Below are 25,909 nucleotides of genomic sequence, written 5' to 3' on the forward strand. Positions count from 1 at the left end.
GAGATTTATTCTCATTCGTCATGACCACAAGAAGGAAAACAGTAAAAAGAGTTGAAACGAGTCGTACTCGATCAAATAAAGTTGAAATTAATAATTTTTTTTTGATAACATTAAATAACGGCAAAATCTTTCAAGAAACATCTCACGAAACATCATTGAATTTACTTAAAAGCTGATAAACATGTTCACATGAAAAACAAGTGGATATACTTAATATCTCTGCCTGCAGAACCGGTCTAAATCCTCATCTTAGTCCCCCTTTCCTTCTATAACTTCACATTTATTTACGGGATCACAGAGAAAGAGAGGGGAGGGAGTCTAGTGAGCTACGCATTTGCGAGTGGTCGCCCTACGAGTGAGAGAAGATTTTTTTATAAATATTTTCGCCCCGACCCAAAGGGACGGAGGAGAGAGATTCGTCATGAGGGTGGGGGTGTAGCAGTTGGAGAGAGGTTAGTCTTGTGGTGGGGAGACGTCGTCGGTGCGTCTTCCCTCTGAAGGGGATTCCGAGGGAGTTTGGATGGATCTGTGGGATGAGAAACGGGGGATGGATGGTCCGGAAAGAGGTTCTGGCGCCGCTGCCGCCAGGGGGAAGGGGGAGTAGGGGAGGCGGAGAGGGGGAGGATGGTAGGGGTGGGGGAGGCGGAGTGGCGCGCGGCTCCATCCCCGGCGCCCCCAGTCAGTCGTCCGTTGACTCGTGTGCGGGGTGCTGTATGTGTGGGAGACCGCATCCATTGCTTCCGCGCCGTGGTCTGCACACACGTCTCTCCACCCGCGCCGCGCCGAGGAGGGACCGCCGCCGATACCACATTCTGCGCGGGGAGTGATTTATAAGTTCGCTCACGACTCTCCTTTCCGTGCCCGGAAGTGCATCGAGAGGGCCGGGCTTATTGTTTGTGTTCCCTTCGTGCCCGTCTACCGAAGCCTTCGGGGAAATCCGTGGACGTGCTATACTACGGTCCGCGTCATATCATCGGGATGTGGTGATTACAAGCACACAGCTCGTGCCCGAGGATGTATTCTTTCGATCTCACGTTTGGATTAAACTTTTACATTCCCGTACGCGAGCACAAGGTTGTGGAATACTAAAAAAAAAGTAAAAAAAATTGCGGAGTGATCGAAAGTTTTAGATCCTGTCGCAAGTTGGTTTTAAATATGCAATGCTATTGAACTATGAGGCAACCAAAAACATTTATACATTAATAATCAATCATAATCCGATGTAAAATTATGAAATCCAACCATTTTGGCGTAACTGAAACATCTTCAAGGGTTTTAGAGGCTTTGGTTGGGCAAAGAATTGTACTTGGACATTTGCTAGCATAGTCTGGTAATGTGAACTATTTTTTCTTCGAAACATACGCACGCGATGGAAATAATCGGTGTATTTTCAAGCATTATGGAGCAATCTAAACATCAACTCCGATTACACCAGTTTTATTAACGAGGGAAAATTATTTGGGTCGAGTGCCGCTTTGCAGAATGAACATCATCTCACAGGCAAAATAATTCCGTGCAGTTAACAGTTAACTTTTGGCGGTATATTCTCTTATGCCTATATTTAGTGTTGTGTTGTTAATATACGTGGTATTATTCTCCCCTCAATGATAGCGAGAAAGTTGGCCACAGTTCCATTCGACAACTTCGTGAGCCAAACCCAGCCTACTTATGGATACTTCCCAGTATGGTCGTCCCAGGAACGATGGAAGTTTCATGGAAACCCGCAGTTCTCTATAGTTATAATTACCAGGGACACTATGGTAAGAGAAATAGCAGTGTCTCTCCTTCCTTCAGTCATCAAATACAATATCGTAGGGATGCAATTAATTCACGGTCAAGAGTAAATAAAGAAAAGAGATGAAAAGAATTACACGAGTTTTTGGAAATTAATAACAGAGAAAAGGACTATGGAACTCGTATTCCTTCTTGCCATTCCTCAACGATATTTATTCGTAGATCCTTCTCCTACCCCATATACTAGGTGCTTTTTTTTAGCTTGAAGACCATTATCTCCTGGCCCTCATTGTTGATAAGGTGTCACTGAATAATCTTATCTTTCTTCTCCGAGGGAATTTATCTTCCTTAGGTCACCGCGAGATGACAGCTCCCCCTCCCGCCAACGTTATTTAATCACCGTTGACTGAATCCAACAAGTGCATTTGTTGTTGTGCCTCCCGCGGTGGTCTCTTTTTTACTAGAATCTTAGATATTCAGAGAAGACGGAAGAAGCACAATTTTCGAGATTTTTCAATGGGATAGGAATGCACGTCATCATGGAATTTAACCTAGGATTTGAACTTATTGGTGACAACGAGAATTTCAGCATTGGAAGTGTTCCGGTCTTTTTCTTTGTCCATCACGAATCACTCGAAAGCATTTCAAGACAAATTGGTTTCACGGCCTGTGATCACAGGGCCACATAACACCAGCAGGTACTAGTTCCTTAACCATTATCGAAAGATGGGATGATAGCAGAATTTATACGTACTCGAAGATAAATAATTAGTAAATTGTTTATTGTGACGAACGCATATAGTAAAAGTCATGGAACGTCAATTGAACGGTATGCATGAATTCACTGACTTTTGAATAATCCTAATTAAAATATAAGGAGCAGTGCAACAAAAATGGATATATTTTGTGAGGTATTTCATTGCGACATTGTCTCATTACTAAAAATATTGATAAGTATACAAGTTTAAATAACTCTTTTTGCACTATCCAAAGGGTCAAACAAAGCAGCCGATTTGTTGTGGATCATTGAGTTTGCCCAATTCGTTGAAATAACATTTTCTAATTCGTACGTTTTGGACAGAATTTTACACCTCAAATACGAAACATAAACCTAGGTGATGAAAAGAGAAGAATTTTCTATCTCTCCGCCTCCCCCAATCCCTCAAAGTGACGAGGATAAGCCACGTTTGCTTTGCTAAAATATTTCATCCCCCATGATCCAAGAGTTGGGATATCTTCCCGAACTTAGTTCACAAGAACTGTTTACAACCGAAACAATTACATCTTCCGAGGATTGCGTACGGGGGGAAGACTGAATGGATTTAATCCCTCTCCCAAAGAGCCCGAGTGGAAAAAAATCCTCTTTACGCCAGACTTTTCGCATACAACCCCGCGGCGAAACCTTTTTGATCCGGAACCGTTTTAGAAACTAGACGCAAAAGTTTCTTCATTCAAGTATTGGAGCGAGAGGGATGATGCTCGCGCGAAATGAGCGCTTAAAACCTTGACGGAAAGGAGGGGAAGGGATACATTTTTTGGAGGGGTATTTTGGGGAGGGAGGAGTGGAAAGAAGAGAGAGTTCATGTGGCATCGATGCAGATGACTCTCCGGACCCGACCGTTTCCCTGCCTCGGCGATGGAACCCTACGGTCAGCCATGCGACCTCCATTCTCCCTTCAACATGGTGATGTGCTGTGTGTTTTTTCTCCGATAACATTATGGAATAAACCTCAACATCACGGATGAGATACAGTCCGCGTCTTTGTCAATTCATTCGAAGACTGGAGCTACCGGTGGGCGTGTAAAGCCGTGTGGTGAACCTTAGAAATTCATATTGTGTTTATTCCCACGAAGACTTTCACCTTTCGGGAGAACATTAAGTACACCCCTCGGACGTCTAGTGCAGAACTTGCTGGAGACTTCTAGGAGGCAGTTCCGCACGATTTCTATTCCCAAGACTACTCACAAGGCTGAAAGCACTTCGGTCCATGGAGGACTGGGTCGCGGAGCACAGGATGGGTAAGCATAAAACTTATTTATTTTTCCCCTGCCCGCGAGGGACCTCAAAGCTTAAATCAAGTTTTTCCTTTGACTCCTCGGGTGTGCATGGATGAATGCTTTGCTTGCACTCACCCGGGAGGTCGGCTTTTCCCAGAGCTCATGAAAAATTCACTCACTGCTGTACCGCTGTTTTTCTTCTCGGTTGCGAACATTTTTTCATTAGGCTTCCCCGAAATTTCCTCTGAAAAAGTTTTGATGACCCTCCTGAAAGACGGCTTTGAAAATGATATACTAAACGATAAAGGCTAGGTGAAATAGAAAATAGTACTCCTTCCATTCAGCCATGAATGTCAAATACACAGGAGAAGTTTTACTTTGAGGCTTTATGGGATTTATTTCCTGCATTAACTATTATCAATAGTTAGACATTAGAGAGGTAGGGGGTTGGACAGCGAAATTTAGAATGTCTTAGTATATTTGCACTATTAAAAATACTCCTTGTAGCCCAGTTTTCCGTTTTTTGAATTTCATGGACACAACAGGATGTTGGCTCGGTACAAGTTTAAAGAGAGATGAAAAAGGAGGTAGAAACAAGTTGACAGAGTGTTAAATTATGAAAGTTTGCTTATGTTACAGCAAAAGAGAGAATTTCAGATATTAAATTGAGATAAATGATATGTTCGTGATATATAAAATCAAAAAGAGAATAGGGATTATCATGTCGGAGGATTGAGATAGACGGTATGGCCTGAAAAAAGTTGACTCCGAGGGAGCCGAAAAAGTGGACTCAATTGGAATTTATGCTCGTTGTAGAAACTTGCGAGTTTTCATAAATAATATTCCCAGAGATACCGCGAGAGAGCAGAGCAGAATTTCAACCATTACCAAATCGATGATAGACTCAAACACGATAAAAGGGGATTCAGAAAAAGTTGTGCAAATGCGAAAGGAATAGCGAATCATGGAATAAATGGAGAAATGCGCTCAAAAATTCTGCGTAACAGTCAAAAATCTCGAATTTTGTGGAAATTTTATCCGAGTGCAATCGTAAAATTAACTCCTCACACTCGTAATCATTTTTAAAACATTACAACAGAAATAAAAAATGGAGGAGGCGAAACGGTTATGGGAAAAATATTTTTTTTTCTCGTCATGGTAAATTCTCTAGGAATCAAAATTTGAATAGCGAAGAAAAATAAACACCCAAAAATCAGAGAAATAAAAAAGAAACAAATTTCCACAAAAAGCATGCGGATAAAAAAATCAACAATTCTGGTTGTTAATCAGCTTCATTGCAGTGATGGATTGAAACCATGTTACGAATTCCCGTACTCTCAATACAATATTCACTCCGAGTCAATCAATGCAACAAAAACTCCAATTAATGGGTAACCTCTGTTTCTTTTTTGGCCCTCGTAGTTATTACGACGTAATTAATGAAATTGAATTCCGAGAGATTCCATTTTGTTTCCTGCAAAATTTAATTCATCTGCAATTCACTGATGCAAGAAAGGCGGAATAAATAATTAATTTAATAAAACGAGAGTGATAATTTTCTTTCCATCAAGGTAATTATATTTCCATTTTCCATCGCGCATCCAGAATTAACCCTTCTATAACTAAAAAATACCTTATTTACTCCTGCAGGAATTAATTGAATTTGGTCTTTATGCAGGATTAAGATGCATGTGTGACTATAGACTCGAATGCTATGGTGTGGTCCATAAATTCGGCATGCTTTATCATGAAATGAAACCGAGCTGCATTTTACATTATTTATTTTTTTTCTTTGCCTCTGACTAACCCCGATCCAGCGACTGTATCACATGCTCTGCGAAACGGAAGTAATGCTTTGTTTTTAAACTACATTGTACCATCAATTCCGAGTGGCTGCTCTTCGAAGCATGGATAGCCTTAGTGAGTATGACGTGGAATAATCCAAACGCATCGATCCATCGCGTGAAAATCATGGTAACTATAAAAAATTTATCGTATCCACGAGCTTCTACCATTTATTCCTCGGCGTGTGAATTACTGTTCATTTTTTCTACAATACACCAATTTGTCTTCATTTGACAAGGGATGCATTTGTTGTATCAATAGTAACTCAATAACTTTATCTTAATCACAAAATCAAATAAGCTTATAGCTGTTTTAAATTAGGTTATAATATAGGTTATTATATAAAAAGTAGTCAATATGAGTGAATTTTTGAAAGATAAAAATATATAATGTCTGATAATTAAATTCAGTTAAGGGTAAAAAATAAATTCATTTATTTACGAATCAGTTTTAATAAGTTCACCATTCCATAATTTTAATTAATTCACTTTGGATTTATGATATTAATGCCATTCAATGAATCACATAAATAAAAAATCCGGTATAAGAAAACATCAAGCATGTCGAATTTTCATGCTTGATGGAAAATATGAACTGAAAACGGAAACTGCCAAAAATACACAAAACGCAACGCCTGTACGTCTTTCCGTGCCTTTTTACAAGTAGGTATTACCACGACTTATTTGCAGTGCACGGAAATCGCTGCATTGTCGTTTGAAAGGAAGCCCAGCCAAATCCTTCCGAGCGGAACTGAAGTGCAGGGCAAATACAATCATGCAGCCAGTCGTGGTGGAGATAATTTAGCGTCACAAATTAAATTAAAACAGTCGACTTTAAATATCCTTTCTAACCATTCTTCCGCAAACCAAAGTTTCCTTTTCAACCCGCTCGAATCTTCCTTCTTCGCAGATCTCGACTTGGATTACTTGGAGAAGAGGGAGGGGGGCGTGGAGGATGGCGAGGAGGTGGAGAAGGGCGTGGCGAGTGTGATGGAGGAGCGGATCCACCACCACGCCCCCTTGAGCATGATGATGCAGTCTCCCGAGGAACAGAGTCCGGCCGACACGACGGACCTCGTCAAGGTGATACTTCTCGGAGCGCCGGCCGTTGGGAAAACCTCCATCATACAGGTGAATATGGGGATAATGTGTCATTCGTCAACGAAAACTTCGGTTTATAGATAAAAATATCGTAAAATTGATTTATGACCGACTCCGTTAAGGGTAAGAATAAAATAATATTACAGTAAAACACTCTTGAAACGCATTTCATGGGTCCATCGTTCTGTTTTGTTATAAAAAGGATTTCGAAATATCCAAAATAAAAGATATTTCCATAAATATCAAAGAATTGCCGTCAAATATTCTGTATATTTTCTGTATTTAAGCGACAGCAGAGGCGTAGCCAGGAATTTCGTTCGGGAGGGGGGGGGGTCCAAAACCAGGGGGAAATTTTAGAAAAACAGGGTACTAATTGTAAGTAATGGGTTTTAAACTAATTTTAACACTTTTAATAATAGAAAAAACTTCATTTGTTAGAGAAATATTTTTTTAATTCATGATTTTTTAATATTTTGTTTTCTTTCATGAAGGAAAATGATTGTGTTTTTATGTTTCGGGGGGGGTCCGGACCCCCCTGTCCCCCCACTGGCTACGCCACTGAGCGACAGATTGGTAAAAATTAACCATCGCCCCACCCTTTACTTCAAACGGCTGTAAAGGGAAGGATTTTAAGATCAACGGTAAAAGTATGTGGTGATGGCCACACGTGAGAACAGTTGATGATAAGGCAAGGAACGGTTAAGCAGCGAAGGTGGCTTTAACTTCTTGAGCAAAAAGGAAATAATTTCCCAAGTGACCAAATAATAGTTCTTAATAGCGGGGATTTCGCATAATCCAAATTCGTTGCACGCGGGGCATATTTGAGTTTTGCTGCATGTAAAAATGTAAAGAAAAATATTTATCAGCCATTGCTCGTAAATCCATGTCTTCATATTAAAAAAAATACCCTCTGCATTTTCGACTCTTATGCAATCCATTAACCTTCATAATGCAAAGAAATTTATTGAAAATGCCGATTTCTCTTTTTGAATGGATATAAATTGCATGTGTAAAAATCATGTACGTATACAAATGTAAACTACCCCTGTAATGAAAAAGTAACAGTTTTAATTATTTCCATTCTTATCTAAGGAAAGAATTTCCTACGCAAATTTATTGCTACTAAGGCTATAAAACGGTCTCGACTCTTTAACTGCGGGGAAAGTGTGTATATACACGTCTATATCGGCAATGAAGTCGTTCGCACTAGTACTACACGAAAAGTTAGCTAATTGGCTCTAGGTTATTAATAAATTAATTCTAATGTGTTATTAACCCCATCTATTGCTATTCTTTGGAACTAATAGCAAACCGCCGCACACCTGGTATTGAGATTGAGTTGTTTATATGGTATTTTACATCCCGTGAAGTCTTCTTGCATGATTTAGATTCTTGCCGGACTCAATGGCGACGAGGTGAAGTCCTCGCCTGCTAATCCAAAGGTCGTGAGTTCGAATTCCGCCTGGGTGGATTTTACCCAATCCAGGGCATGGATATATGCGACTGCCAAACAATTCAATTGCAAGAAAGAACTGTATAGTCCTGAATTTGGTTGATGAATGAAAGAAGAAATTATTATTATTATTATCATCACTGAGGCTGCTTCAAGGCTTAGAACAATTGTGAATTTATAAGCGATATTTGAGTCGGTAGGTGAAAAGGAAAAATACCTTCCGGAATAGAAATTCTTCCCTATTGATCAATCCATCTATCAATCAATAATCTTGTAAGCAAAAAACGAGACATCGCGATCGTTGCCGTATTAAGAAATAAGTGATATTTACAAGCGACACGGAGGACATCATCTTAGAGCCTCACTATATTTCCACGTCCAACAGAAGCGATAAATTAAGAGAGATATTTTACCAAATGGATGGATATGGGAATTCGTTTTTCCCCCGAACCATAAAGGACTTTAAAAAATACTAGTCGTAATTTCCTAAGAGAACTTCCTTTCTATGTGTAAACGGATGGTGTCCTAACACCCCCTGCCACATGCCTTTTCAAGTAGCTTGCGGGGTACTATGTTTATGTGTACTATTCAAGATTTAACTGGCGGCAATCAACCTAAGACCGCTACTACAACATGGCGTGTTTCCAATATTTTAATCTAATTTTCCCTTTTGTTCAAAATGGACGTATTTCACGCTATTTTTATCGTTAACTGAGCCAGGTTCTGCGCTGATTGAGGCCGACATTAACGCATGAACAATAGAGCCTCACGCCAAGAGCTCCCTGAGTTTCAGTTATTGCTATTGCATCTGTAAACCGACCTTAACTCTTAAACTGTGGGTAACGTATACATATATAAGCAATGGAACGTCTATTCCGGCAATGGAGTTGATCGCTAATTCTCAAAATTGAGTACTTCATTAAAAGAGTCGGTAGGTGAAAAGGAAAAATACCTTCCGACATAGATATTCTTCCCTATTGATCAATCTATCGTCAATCCATCGTCAATCCATCGTCAATCCATCTATCAATCAATAATCTTGAAAGCCAAAAACGAAACATCGCGATCGTTGCCGCCAAATTTTCATGACTTCGTTTTACTGAATGCCTAAGGATTTAACGCTGCAGGCTAAGATTTTAGGGAAGGAAAATAACAATTTTGTTTCCTACAAATTATTGCACACCCTACAATTTGGAGCTAGTAATAATTTGTAGGGAGTGCAAAAATTTGGAATGATTACTAGCCCTTATTGTTAGAAAGCAGAGTTTTTATTAATTAGTTCGTGATGTGAAATGAGTTCAGGCTTCTCAACTCATTCAACGAGACTCCATTTTATCGATGAAAATAATAGCCTAAAAGAGAGTAGACATAGACATCAACGAACCACGTGGGGATAATACACAAGGATTAGCTGAGAGGCTGTGACGCGATCGAGATGAGCTGGTGGCTTCTCAAATAATCTCCGAAAGGATCAGAGCCGTCGATTGTCCGTCGCATATCGAAGTATCCCGCTCAATATGCGGGCAATAGATAGAGAAACGGGTCTTATTATTATTCAAAAGCTATCGCAATCGGCTATTTAAAAACATGGCCCATAGCAATGTGTAAGAGCCTAAAGCAATGAAAGGGTTCTTGTGCGTTCGATCCTCCCATATTACGTACTTGCTGTCCATGTTCCATCAAATCATTATGGCCCGATAAGCATTATGGTTTGATCTCCATGCTTACCCAAACTACAAACTACAACTCCTTTCTCGATTTTACCTCAGATGCGAATGTTTCCACGCTGTTTAGAGGCCGCATTTTATCGCCTTGAGCTGCGAAAATGTTTTAAAATCACCTTTGCGCTCTCATTTGAACTGAAAGAGTATTTACGGATTTTTTTGCTACTTGGTATGGTATCAAGAAAAACTTACGGAAAAAAACTTACAAAAATATAAACATGGTGTAAATAATGATAAAAATTTTGACCTTGTGACATAAAGGTCCATTAACTAATCACTAGGAAGCTTCTCGCGGAATCTCAAAAACATAGTGAAGAAGGAATCAAAAGAGCCTCAAGGACCTTATGGCTAAATAACGCTTTTCCATCCGCAATTTCAGTTTTGAATGCATGGACTCGAGAATGAACGCGAAAATGCACCATGTAACACCCAGTTCGTTCAAATTTATGAAGATACAGTGCAGCCTGTACTGTGTACATGGTCTGTTCCAGTCTCCCAAAGCCGTTCATGCATTTACACAAGAACTCATACAGGTTAATATATCGCCCAACCAGGCCTTCAAAACCTGCTCAGCGATCAAGAGAGCCCGGCCTCTTTCGAGTAAATTCCCGCATAGGGCGGAAGATTTGTGATATAGCTTCTACAGCTTACGGTTTAAGTAGGCACCACACGTTGAGTAGTAATGCCGGTTGAGGGCAGTTAGTAACCCGAAACTCCCATTAGCATATGAGAACAACATAAACCACGTGACCACAGGAGTGTTGCCCACGACAATGCCTGCCTCACTTCATGCTTCGCCGTTTAGTTAGAATAACGAGCCACCATTGTGATATATTGTGGCACTAATCACTCAGCGATCCATTTCGAAGGTTGTTTAAAATATGAAAATATTTTCAGGCGCTCACATCGCACTCGATCTCACGAACTAAATTATCTGGCGTAAAAATCATTAAGAATAAAAAGAAATATTTAGTGTTAATAGGTTAAAATTTATTGCTTTATTCATTGTCCTGAGGAGGTCTCCAGCAACGTAGACTAAAATGTTCGCCAATAATCCAAACTGTGACGATGGTACACCCAAAAGAGAAGACCGCTGATAAAAATTGGTAGACAAATGGGAGGCCTTATAATCTGCCTTTAAATAAAAAAAATCAATCCAAAATATTAGTTAAAGTTCAGGAGAGGGTTTCGAGTTGCTCGATCATAGTTTAAATTTATTGAGCTCTCTCTTAATGATTATTTCTTTTATAGAGAATTTGCAGGCAGGATTGTAATAATGTATTCAAGACTGATCCAATATTTCTTTCTAGGAGCATTTACGCAAATCAACAGTTTAATTTTAAAGAGGCCAAATTGGCTGCATTAAAAAAAACTACGGCGTTTGTTAAAATACAATTAGTATCTTAGGCCGAAAAAACATTGAATTTGCCCCAAGAGCTCACTTAATGGAATCCTATAAAGCATTGAGGAGTTTTTTGTTGGATGGAATGGGTTTGAAGAGCTCGTGTAATGGGCAAGGCTAAGTCGAATATTGAAAAATATTAGTCACCACAAGAGTGACAAGCGGACACACATATGAAAGAAGTTGGCTTTCGAGGATACACCTGTAAGATAAGATAAGTTTTTCAGGAACATTACGTGTGCGGACTAATTATGAACTTGGAAGATGCTACGGATGTAAGAGAGAGCAGGCAACTTCGGAGAACTTAATTAAGCAGCTTTCCTTCCTCATAATCCACAAATTCCCTCTTTTGGTTTTCTGCTCCATTACTGTCACATATTTACCCACAAATTTTTAAAAGCATAGCCTCTCATATCAAGAAAATTATTCTCGGCAGGGGAAAAAGAATACTTAATTCTTTTCGAAATTTGATGTTATTTTTAAAAAGGGGTCAACTAGCATTGTACTTTTTTTTAATCACTACCATAATTGGATTTAGTCATGATTTTAAATCACAAGAGCGCGTAATTAAAAAAATATCCGAATAAATACCAAAATCATTACTTAAGGGACGCCCAAGTAGGCGCGCTCATAGTGTCTCATTATAAAGATCATGATGTTCAACATTAAGTTAACAATGACAGATCACGTTGAAGCGGAGGATGGTCACAAAACTACACAATCTTCTCAACGTTCTTCATTTCCAGAAAAAATGGAATTTATTGAGCGTAATAAGGTTGCTTAAAAAAACCTAGATTACTGCTCGCGAGAAATAGGAACTCTTGCCAAGTGTATAGTTTATCAGATTAATGACTGAAACGTAAAATTTTATCCAGTAATAAAAAAGAATCTGTTGTGGTCAAAAAACTTCTCTCTCAGCTCAAATATCAAAACTGTTAATCGATGCATGTAAAAAAATGCAGCCAATCGGAAGGAATTAAAATGAGTTTTTAAAAATCTCCTTAAAAGTATTACGGGAATAAAATAAAAGACTTTGACCGTCATAATTATCCCAAAATTCCTTTCAAAGATAAGCACTTGGAAAAAATATTTCTCAGAGGCATTCAGCGGTATCAAATTCTTATAATTTATTTCCGAAGAGAGAAAAATAAACAGAATTATTTGGTTACCTAAACGGGAGTTTTTTTATTCTGATTAATCCCAATCACATATTGAAAATTCCTTAAACGAAATTCGGAGTGGACTAGAATTGGGTACCTCTGTGCCTCGAGCTTGCGCCATGTTTGGATCAAATTCGTATTTCAATGACTTTTGAGTCTAATGAAAAGGAGTGAAAAAGTGCAATTTTTCCCCACAACTGGCAGTTACTAATATTTCACCTGCATTAGGAAAAGTAATACTACTCCATATTTAATTGCAAGATCGATGTACGTAATTTATGACTTCACTTGGTCACGCGTTTCCCAAATTTTGGAGAAATCAAATAATCAAAGTATTATTTATTTTTGGCTCAAATGAATTTGATTTAAAAGTGAAAAATAATTGAAGATTTATACGATTTTTTTTTATTTATCGATTTATATCTGCTGAATCTCAAGGATCGAAATGCAGAGATAATGGAAAGGATTTTTCATCGTCCTACCTTAGCGGCCTATTGCTTACCAGAACAGCAATCAAAGAATAATTTTCTATGATTTCGAGTTGGAACTATCGGGCAGTCAGGGCAGAATATCGATCATTTAGTTTGGTAGCATAACACAACATTGATACAAGTATTCTATGATTATATTAAGGGCTGGCCTATTTTTCCTTGTCTTTGGCGGAAAAATTGTGAAATGATTTTTCCTTGTATTTGAAACAAATTTTGCTCTTATGCTAACGAATAATGATACGTATGGGCAGAAGAAAAGCAAGGTTCTGAGTTTAGGACTCCTTTCTCCGAGTTATTGGGCGTTAACATTCATTTAGATGTTGAAATCGCACTTTTGACAGGACTGCAACTACGTCAATTAGGAAATAAAAGTAGTATATAGACCTGTGCGTAGCTATATTCAGAAAATTCACTGTGATCTTGAAAGGTTCTTTAGTCAGGAACTCTAAACTGTGTAAAATTGTTAAGAAAAATACTCAGAAAAAAGGAAATAAAACTTACGTATTAATGCATAGGTTTATTAACCCTTCGCTACAGGCGCCCGCGAGGAAATCGCCGGTGTACACTGCTTTTCTGCCGCATTTTAATGCTTTCGTTTTCTTAAATATACAGTAAAATGTTAGGGTATTTTAATATTTCAACGCATTAGGATAACTTCTAATATTAAAAGAACTTTAAAAATTTTTCTCTTTCATTTATAAAAAAGAATAAAGCATATTAATATGCAAATTCCTTCATAAATAATTGGGGTAATTTTTCTTAAGGAATTGCAGGTGATGATGTTCTTGGTCGCAGAAAAAGCACAAAAATAAATACCTAAGTATGCCACCAGTGATCTATGCGCAGTAAACGCGCTATTTCGAATTTTCGAAAAATGCGGTAAAATCCCCGCTTGGCGTGTAACTAAGGATTAATGAAATGAAACTTCCAATTTAAACGGTCACAAAATGTTGCAGCAGAGGCCGTTGAACTGCCCGTTATCTTTTCAGCCATTCTTTGCCTTTTGTTCAACAGACGAACTTGGACGCTTGCAGTAAACTTGGAATCGGGTTTTCCCACGCAATAAACACACGCTATTTTTTCAAAAAAGAACGTTAACAGAAAAGAGATTGATAGAGTTACTTTGTTTCCCTTTAAAAATCTTAAAACGCTATAAACACGCTTCAGAGGAACTAGACAGGTCGAGTCTTTTTTCTTTTTCCCCAGTGAGCTCGGAGTCTTCGCTTTGGTCACTTAGCTAATGGGATGGGAGAAGGAGTAACAATGTAATAAATCCGCGCTCCGTTTCACCCTTGGAACTTTTGAGTACCCGTCTCGCTCAAAGATTTTATCTTAAACTGTTATCTACCTCCGAATTATTTTCTAGTCACCAATAAAAAATGGTTTAGAATGACGGCGACTGAGTAAGAGAAATACTTTCAGAAATAATTGTCTCCCTTTCAATGACGTCTTAATTTATAAACTCGTACAAGTTGTGCAAAGCAGCTGAAGAAGGAGCTCCATCTCTATTGATGACAGGTTTCACTCCTCGATCCGAAAAACTTACAAGCTAACACTGGAATTGTTATCTTAAAGGTAATTATAATTAATAATAATGTGGAAGCAATTATAATTAATAATAATGTGTAGATTCCTCCAGCAAGAATCATGTACATGCCTATATAGAGCAGTACCTACAAACCACAAGTTTACATGATTGAACTTTGCAAGTATTCTTGGAATTAACGGGTTCAGGTGAATCTGTTTTATTAATATAGTTGTGATTATAGCTGTTAAAGGAGTTTGTCAGGAATGAGTCAACTGAACTTTACTTGTCTTATCGCTAAATTAACTCGAAATAAGAATAAGTACCAAGTACTTTATACCAGGGCACTTTTAGGAGGATATAAGGGTATCTGGCGAAAATCTGTGGAATTGCATAATCTCCATGGTTTGAGAGTGAAACACAATTGTGTGGAGATTAAGCATTAGGTCCAACACTTAGAAATAGTTTGAAATCATACCCTAAAAATATGCAGCTATAATTATTGGGAAATGAAAGTAGAACAGAGACATGTACGTTCATTTTGCTAAGTACAGAAAACTCACCTTATTCTTGAAATGTTTCTCAAATGAGTCGCTTCAAATGGCGTCAAGTTTTTATGAAAAAAATAACTTAGTAATGCAGAAGTTTAGTAATTAAATAAAACTTCCGATTTTACCGCTACAAAATTTTGGAGCACAGGCAGTTTAACTAATTGCCATTTTTATCAACTATTCTATCTTTATTTTATAATACAAATTTGTACGCTAGCTATAAACAAGGGATTAAAATTATATTATTCATATATTTATCAAATATAATTTAATGACACAAAGTTTCGAAGCTGCATCGGTCTACATTACAACTGTGTGGAAATTTACTACCGTGTTTCATTCTCATACTACGCACACTTTAAGGAGTATTCAGAGAGCCAATTCAGGATACTTCGAAGCGTTTTCTGCAATTTGAACTTCATAGAAATTAATGCCACAGATTGGCGGCATTATAAACAATATAGAGGTTCATCTCACGAATTGAAAATTTTGCCTAAAAAACCCTCAGCACTAAAGATTTGTTTAACAAAACAATGTAACATTGCACTAAAGACACATATAACCTTTATCTCAGCTTCTTTAAAAGTAAAAAAATATTCTTGTATCGATTGAGAAATGGAATTGAAATTTAAATCATTAATAATTGTAAGAGACCACTCTATCTATTATAAATACGCCAATAGATCCGCAGTGATCTATTTACAAGTAATGTATAGGCCTATAATTATTCATGTGCATTAATTTGTAGTAACGGAAATAAAAGATACGATTACAATTTTCAAGTTCAACTGATAAAAAAGAAATACCTCGAGTATTTTCACACTGATTGATAATTTTCCTGAAACTAAAAATACTACAAAATAAAAAGAAGTGTGTTTGCCTAAAAAAGATAAAAAGGACCAGACTTTTCGATAATTGAAGCAATTTGGACGGGATAATTCAACAGGTATTTGTCGTTTTTTTCCAAGTAATTGTCGAAAATTGCAAATACATTTTATTTTAATACGCCGAACTTCCAGGATATCACGCTTGAATCATTAAAATGTAATCTTTCGAAGTCATGGTCAAGCCGATGGGAAAGTCGAATGTATCCGATGACGTCAATAGAAACGAAACTTTAACATTCCACGAGAGATAATGGTAAGCATTGAATCTTGTAGCATTTGGCCAGCTGGAAAATAGCCTTCGATAAGTAATCTACATATTATCATTTAATAGGGATTACACGACATAAAGGATGTTCCCATTATGGCGGCTCTTATCCATGTTCCTCCTCAATTAAGATTATACCAATGAGCCCTCCAATAATGGTCATTAATCTAAATGTACTTTCGATTTATGTTCAGTCACCGATGAAGACATAATTATTTTACAATTTGATTAATCCGAAAGTAGATCGCCTAAAGCCTATGCTCTTGAATTTTCATCTCATAATACATTATGGCTATGGTTTTAACATATTTAGTGTTTGATTCCGTCAATTTTCATATTTCATGTCTTTTTTTTACATATTTCCATCGGATAAAATTTAATTCTGCGTCAAGATTGAAATCAAAGGGTTTTACACGAGTTAAAGAAGCATTTAAACTCAATAGAATAAGTACATAATACAATCCTACGCGTTCATTACCACATACAGTTGATAAATAACTGCAAGGCCACTTAAAGCGGAATTTCAATGCGTATAACAGCTTAGTGCCTCTGTATCAGAAATTGGGAAGGACAAAATATTTTAGGGAAAATTTTATGGATAGAAAATTTAAATTTGGTCCTAATAATATAATCCCGGCTGAAGCCCCGACACCCCATTTTATAAAAACCTCGAATCACTGTACAAATTATCAAAACAATTTTATCACCATAAAAAAATAAAAAAAAGAGATTGAACGGTAATGCTTTTACCAGTGTTCCTTGTCAGGCGAATTCAGATAAATTGACACTGCACTTACGTGTACGGCAGATAGCCTGGTAAAATAATTTCCCAAGCTTTTGTGATGGTGACAGTATCCAAAGAATATTTGTTCATAATACTTCATGGCATAATGAACATGGGGTTCAGTGAATTAAGCTTGAAAATCAAATATTACGTGAAAATTGACCGTCTACGAAAGAATTCTCAAAAGTAAAGCACTGTTACTAAGGCGAGAATTCTTAAGAGTGCCTCGCGTAGAGGAGCACTTAATTATTGCAATAAATCAATAAACGGAAGACCAAAACCAGTGAAAGCAGTGGCCAAGAGAGATACATTATTCAGGTTAATCCCCGATTTTTAACGCTACAACGAGGAGTAAATTTTTAACGTCTCTAAGGATTTAGCGTAAAAATTTAAAATTGAATTTAGTAGACAGATATTTAACATCTCTTTCACAACTTCCGAGAGAATCAGCCCATAGCTCCATTAGCATTTTCCTTATTACTCCCTAACAACCGCGCCGTAATTTAATTTATTCACGAATTTGAGGATTTTTCCCCCCCACAAAACAGCTACATAATTACAAATCCGTTAGAGGATATTGGTATTTTATACATCCTTATCTATACGTATCTGTGTCATATTAAAACAAAAGACAGAAGCATGCTATCTATTTCCATTCTAACGTAAGTAATATTTTATAAGATCATGTACACATAACTGGATGACAGGATGAACTTCATTCTGTATAACAGCCAATGAACGGAAAAGTTACACAATTTATAAATGAAAAAACTGTACCGATACGTGTAGGCTTGCACCAATTTTAATCATATTTGACTTGTTATAATAAGGAAATTTTTCAATAAAACTAAAAAAAAGTTTTCCAATGGCTTGAAAAAAGACATTTTCTCTATTCGATCTATGTATTGTGTACATTCGGGTTTATTCCCTTGAGTCAAATATCTTCTGGTACACACCGCTTTATGTTTTTCAATGTCACACAAGAATAAATGAAGCTGATGGCATACCATTACGTAAAAATGCCACAAATGAAGTTGACCATGAGAAAAACACGAGCTTCATACAGTCACACAAACATTCAACGATTGGCCTTATGATTTGTTGATTGCCATCGCGAATTCAACACGAATTGGAAATCGAACTCATTAAAATTCGAAGGGCATATCAGTTGGGGTCATGGTAATCTTCGGATGATAACTTCCCCATGTTCGAATTTTCCTTTGAATGCAGTCGCGTGAATCGAATTGCTCATCCGTTTTTTTTCAAATCACCAAACGCGTTCCACGGCATATTTTTGGCTGATATAGGTTACAAAGCATCATTAACAGCGAGACAATCTTCAGCTGAAAATTGTGTGGTATTACGCCAGGCTCATCCAAAAAGTTTTAAAATTCAGACATATTTGGTGACTTCGTTTTCGTTTGTTGCACAGTCGATGATTTGAGTAAATGCTGAGTACCAATGATTTTATTCTGAATGACGGCGTTTAAATCACCCGCATCTTTGTTCTTAGCCTCCACAATTGCTCGCTAACTCAGCCATTTGTTATTTCTGTAACTAACAAACATGTTCGAGAACACTTTGTTGATGAGTTCATCTTTCGATGAAACGAAATAGCTTAAATTCCGAGGAAATGAAATCAATCCGATCGATATTCCGACAATACTATAAAACAAACAAATTGATCGGTACCCTAGATGTTTGTTCGTTCTATTTGTTATTTGTTTACAAACACGGTAGTGACGTGTTAAATTGAGCTGGGGTTAGCTCGAATTAAGTCGAGTTGAATTCTCTATCTGTTTTAATTAATAAAAATATTATTGCGAGTATCAGCCATTCAATTGACAAAAAAATCACTAATTTAGTATTTTTGATCGACTCGACAGTTTTTTCAAGTGCCACCTACACCTGCAAAAAATAACCCTAAGGTCACGATTAAATTTTTCCGCGCATGTATACGATCCAAGTTTCCGTGCACGTTAAAGTCCAATATTCCCATTTGGGAACAGATTTATAAAAATTCATGAAAATTTTATTTCGTACCTGCGATTACTTTTGTATCTTTTGTTATGTAAATACAGTATGGAAGTATTTTCTAAAGTGAACCTTGTGACTTATGTATACATTGGTCGTAAACTATACCTTTTCAAATTTGGTTATTTTCATCGCCTCTGTAATGATTGTGAAGTTATTCGATATTTTCCCTTAACTCGTTCTCCAACTACAAATGCTCATTTATTCAAAAGATATATAAAGTTTAACAATGTACATATGATGCACTTTATACATTGTTAAACTTAGTTTTTTGGTCAAGTGTAAATTTATTTTTCAAGCAATAGCATATTTTATTGGCATGTTTCCATTAGGGAACTTGCTTGAAAAGGCATTAAAAATTTTGTTCGAGTTATCTCTCACATAATCTCTTAGTTATTTGTTAAACAAATGGGATACGCAAAAAATAATGAAAATCAGTTGGTAAGCCAGTTTGGTCTTGAAAGGGTCAAATCCGTCCTCGAGTTATAAATGATATAACAAACATGATTTACGACTTTTTAAAATAAATATTGAAAAATGGTATTAAGAAGGTGTAAATTTTAAGGAAATAATAAATATTTTTACTGATTTAATAATTTAAATAATAAATAAAATATTCAGTGTTGCTGATACGCGAGTTTTATTTCATTTCTCACATCTTAAAATATTTCTAACATATTAAAAGTGTGGAAGTGTAAATAATGGTTTCACAACTATCGTATCACCCACGAAACAATAAATATGCACGTATTCCATTTCATTCTTCCAATAATTTTACATGCACTAAGGCTTCTTGGAATTAAATAATAAAATACATAATGAACACCATTTTTAATCAACTCTTGACTGATAAAACAATGCGACATTTTGGGTTCAGATTCATCCTTTAAGAAAAACATTACCACTATTAATTTCCCAGACAGAATGAATATACTTGAGACATGCTAATACTTGAAAATTTAAAAAAAATAAATGAATTAAAATGATTGTCAATAAAATCACAATTAATCATAAATTTATGTTTTCCGTGATTTTAAAACAACTAAAATTGAAACAGTGACGAGTTCTGAAGCAATGTATGATTGCAAAAATTTCTCTAAGGTATTAAAAAGAAAAAACCACCTTCATTGAGTTAAGGATGAAAGGCACGAAGAAAATCTTCCATAGCATTCTTGGATGCGAGATCAATCAGTGGAAATGTATTGACGGGGGAAGATGCATGAAAGCATCTTTCCTTTGATGCTTACACGAATTTCAAAGGGCAAAAGGAAGTCTGGTAATCAGATTAGCGCGAGCAGCGAGGATTTAGGGCTTAAACCTTAGATAAAGATGATCGCTCCGTAAGTGTGTCACTCAAAAGTTTGTGTATCTAATCACGGTTTGACTCAGCGACAGTCTCTAAAGCGACATCAACCTTGACGTTTTGAAGTGACAAGAAATGAATTAGTTACATTTTGAAATTCCATCAAAATGAAGCAAATTAATAAAGATAAATGAAATCGACTGGATTTCTAAAGATTTAACAAAACCGACCTTAAGTAAGAATCCAGTAAAATCGTTCACGAAATATATAAGAGATTTGTATCACGCGTAGATTTAGAAAACAGTACACTATTACTTAAAATTATAAAGCACTTTATGAAACAAAGGACTTTGTAAGCAGTCACGCTCACGGGTCCAAAGCTATATATACCAAGGTTGACGTTTGCCATGAAAAAATATTTGACTTAACCTTTCGTTAGGTACAATATTGGAACTGCTGAGCTCAGTCGCAATATGCCTGACAGGCACGGATGTGATAAAACATTATTAACTCTTAACATGGCTCTGTGGAAAGCCTTTAAATTTAAAGCACCATTATTAGTGTAGCCGAAAACTTATATGATATCTTTCCTGCTATGCATATACCATTTTACATACCGTCATAAGTCCCCGGACCGATTCAGCAAGGTGCGATTTAACGTTCTCTTTAGGCTAACAAGTATTATTATATTCAATGTATTTTAGCATGCCAATTCTACAAAATCAGTGCTTTTTATTTTGATATTTCATTTATCTTATATTTTTTTATTTTGCTTAATTTTTCCATTATTTTGCTTAACTATGCTGAATAATCCGCCACTGATCCGTCGACATAAAATCGAAAAATGAAAGTTTGCATAGAGCATGTCAAAATAAAAAGCTACTAAAAGCGTAAAGGGTCTATGACTTCTAATGACGCGGAGAAATGAAAAAAATCTTTTGCTGTACCTTTCAAATCCATTGCGCCGGACGGAAGGTTAACCGTGATCCAAACCTAGATCTCACGATTGCCGGTTAGACAAGTTAGCAAATTGCCCCGCCAAACATGCTCTACATGAACCGAACAAGCCCCGATCATTGATAAAGTACTCAGAAGTTATATGAAAAAATGTATATAAAACTTGCAATAAGTTATACTTGATTCCATATAAAATAAGTAGAAAAATTACTATTGAAACTGTTAAACAAATTTCCCACTTCAAAATGGAATAAGTAGATTACCAAACTTCAGCTAAATCATCACGATATTGTAATCATGGAAAACTTGAAAAGTTAATCATCAACGTTCATGTTTTTATCGATAAAAGAAAAGTCTACTCCCCAAGAAAAATATATTACCCTCGGCAATTTACCTCCAATGATGTCTTAACAATAGCACAAGGAGAACTAAAACCTTTTCCCATGACCTCCAATTTGCGAGAAAGTTTGCTCGTTAATGAAACTTGCTTGTCATAAGAATTGCGGTTGAGCCTTCGAGGAGAGTTGAGCATTTCTTCCTTCCACTTCTTAACCAAGTAAGAGATTAAAAGGTGGATTTACTCTCGGCCTTACTCTGAAACCTTAATTTTTACCAGATAGTATGAGTTTCCGCGTCGAAACAATCTCAAGACACGATTCATATGAAAGTTTAGATTGAAACAGGAAGCCACTCCCTTATCCCAGCAAAAGTTCGTCGCGAACAAGGAGAGTAAGGGTTATAGATTCACTCAATTTACCCTGCAGTCACGCACGGTTCTGAGTTTGTTCCGGTCGGCGAGTCTAAAAATGACCTTTTCCATTCGAGGTGCGGCTATGAGGAAAGCCTTTACAAGGAAACTAACGAAGTGGGACGTTACACTCGGAGCACATCTCGTAATGTGGTACGTGACTTATTTGATTAGTATTTGGAAGCGGTTTTTTTAACCTCAATTTCAGGAAAAAATCCTCGTGAGAAAACCGCAAGACAAAGCAAAGCACCGTGGTAAACATCTAGAAGGGAAAAAGAATTCAGGACTGGGAAACTTAAATTAACTGCGATTGAAATCTCCAAGGTTGAAATCTCCAATATTGATTGATATCTCAAGCAACACCGTATAAAAATTATAATAGTAGTTTCCTAAATCATATCATAAATATCTCGACCATAAAAAAACAAGAATAGAAACTGGTGAACAATGCTAAAACGTTGATGATGCTGAAATGATGAGAAAATTTGTAAAGAAAATACTGGCACATAATATATCAAGTACTCACGAAAATGCAGCTGTAAAAGATAAATATAGGATGCATAGAGGCAAAATTCATAGATGTCTATAGTAGGTCGCTCAGCCATTTTATCCTACGCTTAGCAGCAAGCCACTCAAGTTTATATTATGTTTAATAAATACTAGCACTTCGGCTACGTAAAAATGACTAATTTTATGAGGCTCTGTCCGTTTTCACAAAATAGGTATTTTTAAACATCGATTCAAATAAAATTTGGAAATCAGAACAGGAAAATTAAGCTATTAAAACATTTCGAAAAAGGCTATTGGTGTTTCCAGCTGGGTGGTCCCTCTCCATTCTGCATGGCAGAATGGATAGAGACTACCCGGCTGGAAGCCCGAATAACCTTTTTCTAATATATTCGCCGGGAAAGCATCAGATTTTGCAACATTTGCTTAACAATATACGATTTCATTAAATAATGAATGAAAAGAGCTTATTACGCAATATTATTACTTAAAAAATAAAATGTATTCGTATTCTCCTGTAAGCGTGATTACGGTTGGAGTCTGAAGGAGAAAAATGAATTTTGTTTTATGACTCACTATTTTAAGCATGTTTCCATAAATGAAATACATACTTGAATAAAATGACTCACAGAATTTGGAGATTGGTACTATAGAAATTAAGCGACAGAATTGGGATTCAAGGCCGCATTTCATTTAGGAATGTAAATCATGGTACAGGGCTTAAAATAATCCCGCGAAACTTCCTTGAAGGATTAAAATTATTATTATTATTGTGATTTAAAAATGCTTACACAATACTGGCAATACTGATACGTTTCTCTCCGTCCTTCTTTCCAGCAATTCGTTTGGAACGAGTTCTGTGACACTTACTACCCAACTGACCGCCGCCATACTTACTACCCATCCGTGGTGATCAACGGCCGCCTCTACGACCTCAAGATCTCCGACCTCCCGCCAGTGCCCTACTTCCCCGTCGACTCCCTCCTCGAGTGGACAGACTTTCGTTCCTATGGACTCCGCTCCGCCACCGCCTACGTCCTCGTGTTCGACCTCTCCAACCCCGCAGACACCTTCCGACACATCAAGTGCCTCCGGGAACAGATGGCCGGCAGCCGGGACATGCGCAACGTCCCAGTCGTGGTCGTCGGGAACAAACACGACCGACTCCCCGGTCCGGTCGGGGTCACCCGACCCCACCATCCTCCTGGCTCCTTCTTCGGAGTGCCCCACCTTGCCCAGGCTTCCGGATTCGGACTGCCAGGAACCTCGTCTTCCCTGCCCTCTCCCGGGAGCTCCGGACAGCATTTCGCGAACCAACTGGCTGCACAACAGCATGGCTCCAGCCTTAACCACGCCAATTCGATGATGCTCCAACACCACATCAACTACGGCCAGCCGACACAGCAGCCGAATCAACAGCTGCAGCAACAGAACGCGGCCACTCTGGCAGAGTCCAGGGAAAGGCGCGACATCGCCAACATCGTGAAGAAGCACTGGAGGTGCGGATATGTTGAGTGCAGTGCCAAATATAACTGGAGGGTCGTAGCTGTGTTCAAGGAGTTGATGCAGGCTGTGGACGCGTTGGAGGGCGGTAAGAATGGGTCCCTCGGAGGGACTGGTTCAGGGAGTGTGTCCAACTTGGGTGACAACGTGCCCCTGGTACCGGGGTCAACTAGGGGTAGAAAGGAGGGCGGGTTTCACTTGCACCGCCACCACAGGACGCCAATGGTGGTTGATAACTTGCAGGAAGCGATAGACAGGAGTAAGTGTGAAGTGCTGTGATAATCTGGTATTAGAAGTGGAGTTTCTTTGAGTGCTCGCTGACTCTATTACTTTGAAATAAGTCGCTGATCACAATATTTTTTTACTTAAAAGGAACGGTGAAGCATTTTTTTTCTTTTATTTGGAAGTCCGCTTAATGGAGTGTAATTTGTTTTTGGTTGAGACAGATTAAAGTGAAGTTACATTAAAATAATTCAAATTGTATGTTTCATTATTCATCTCAATTTTTAAAGTACTAAAAAAATTATGATTTTTATGGCCTTTAACTTTGATTTAGATATCATATTTCCTCATCCATGCACCGTTTTCCACTCACTGCAGCCTATTTAATACCAAATGAAAAGAAAAAAGCATTCCCAATGGTTCAACTGATATCACTGGAATTAGATTTATCGTAATTTATCCCGACTTTTCCCTTATTACGGACGTATCTCAGATTTTATCTTTTCTCCTGACTGCACAAGGGTATAATGGTTACAGCTTATATTTATAGGTTAAAGCTTATTTGATGTGCCTGTTACCTTCAGCAAAATTGAATCCCAAGTGTAACTACAATATATCAACCACCCGTAATATGACCGCAGATGGTTGTATTTTCTATGCATTTCAGAGAAAATAGATTTATCCTTCTACCTTATGTTCAAAACTGATGAACAGTTAATTATTATTTAGCAGGCATGGAAATGCAGATCAAACGATAAATTCTGTCAAAGGATCGTATTTTTATGACAGAGCAAACTTTCTGGAGCAGATGACGCATCAAAATGGAAGAACAAAGACAATAGGAAAAATGTTGCTTTATATAGTTAGTAACTGGATCAAGCACAGAATTATATAGAAAATATCGTCATAATTTATTCGCTCAATATTGGGGCCGTTACATGAGGGTAGAAAACTAAAAGAAAAAGTTGCTCACTAACTGAGTGTGACATGAATGTATTGGGAACAGGATTCTATAGAAAAAAAAGATTTTTCTTCATATTTACAGCAAAAATATTGAGGCCCTATCAAAATCCGAGGGTTAATCACGTCACCATTTCACATTTTTTAGAACTGAAAAACTACGGACAAAGGACTCTGAGCATATTGAGTCAAAATTGCTGAATTGTTAAAAAATGAGAAAAATTTTCAAGAGTTGACCCTGCAGTATTTGAAGTAGCAATTGAGTTTAACTTTACTGAACTGACTGACATTTATGCTCTTGTAGCAATTACTGGCTCCGAGCCTCGGAAAAAATGCTTTATCATCACAACAGATGTTACGAGGTTGTACGAGATGAATGAGGTTACGTCTGTTTTCATAACGAACTGGAGACTTTGCTTCGTTACACGCGTTTATTTCGAAATTCCGTCTACCCGGCAGACCAAGGGGACAGAGGTATTTAGGGGACTTCGGTGCAACCTCATTTGTACCTTACGGAAGCGTTTGCCTCGGTTAATTGACCCGAACGCTGCCATTGTGGGCTTTCGCTAGGTCATACTAGCCCGGGCAAAGTACATTTAGCCGGACGCATTGAAACCCGAGATATGGCGAGGGCAGGCTTGAACCTCATCATGCTCATTCAGAGAATTTAACAGTGGAGGGAATGTTTACCTACTGTTTATTTCTCTGAAAATCCAGAATTTTCACTTAGTGGCGAAAAGTATTCCCTTTGTACAC

The 25,909-nt window shown here is 37.5% G+C and overlaps 1 protein-coding gene across 1 annotated transcript; it reads left to right on the forward strand.

Annotated features, from left to right (window-relative positions):
* The first annotated feature begins 700 nt into the window (after nucleotides 1–700).
* On the forward strand, nucleotides 701–24,449 carry LOC124156086. Its single transcript, XM_046530402.1, has 3 exons — nucleotides 701–3,753; nucleotides 6,487–6,707; nucleotides 23,306–24,449. The coding sequence occupies exons 1-3, from the start codon at nucleotides 3,723–3,725 to the stop codon at nucleotides 24,248–24,250; spliced, it is 1,197 nt and encodes a 398-aa protein (XP_046386358.1). The 5' UTR covers nucleotides 701–3,722; the 3' UTR covers nucleotides 24,251–24,449.
* Nucleotides 24,450–25,909: the final 1,460 nt, after the last annotated feature.

Source organism: Ischnura elegans, chromosome 3 (assembly GCF_921293095.1).
Source record: "Ischnura elegans chromosome 3, ioIscEleg1.1, whole genome shotgun sequence".
Taxonomy (NCBI): domain Eukaryota; kingdom Metazoa; phylum Arthropoda; class Insecta; order Odonata; family Coenagrionidae; genus Ischnura; species Ischnura elegans.

What these genes read in the sequence shown, in the direction of transcription:
- LOC124156086 (XM_046530402.1), top strand. Translation starts at nt 3,723, where the DNA reads ATGGAGGACTGGGTCGCGGAGCACAGGATGG. An exon ending in GGTCGCGGAGCACAGGATGG is followed by an intron (nt 3,754 to 6,486) that starts GTAAGCATAAAA and finishes CCTTCTTCGCAG; the next exon opens with ATCTCGACTTGGATTACTTG. An exon ending in GGAAAACCTCCATCATACAG is followed by an intron (nt 6,708 to 23,305) that starts GTGAATATGGGG and finishes CCTTCTTTCCAG; the next exon opens with CAATTCGTTTGGAACGAGTT.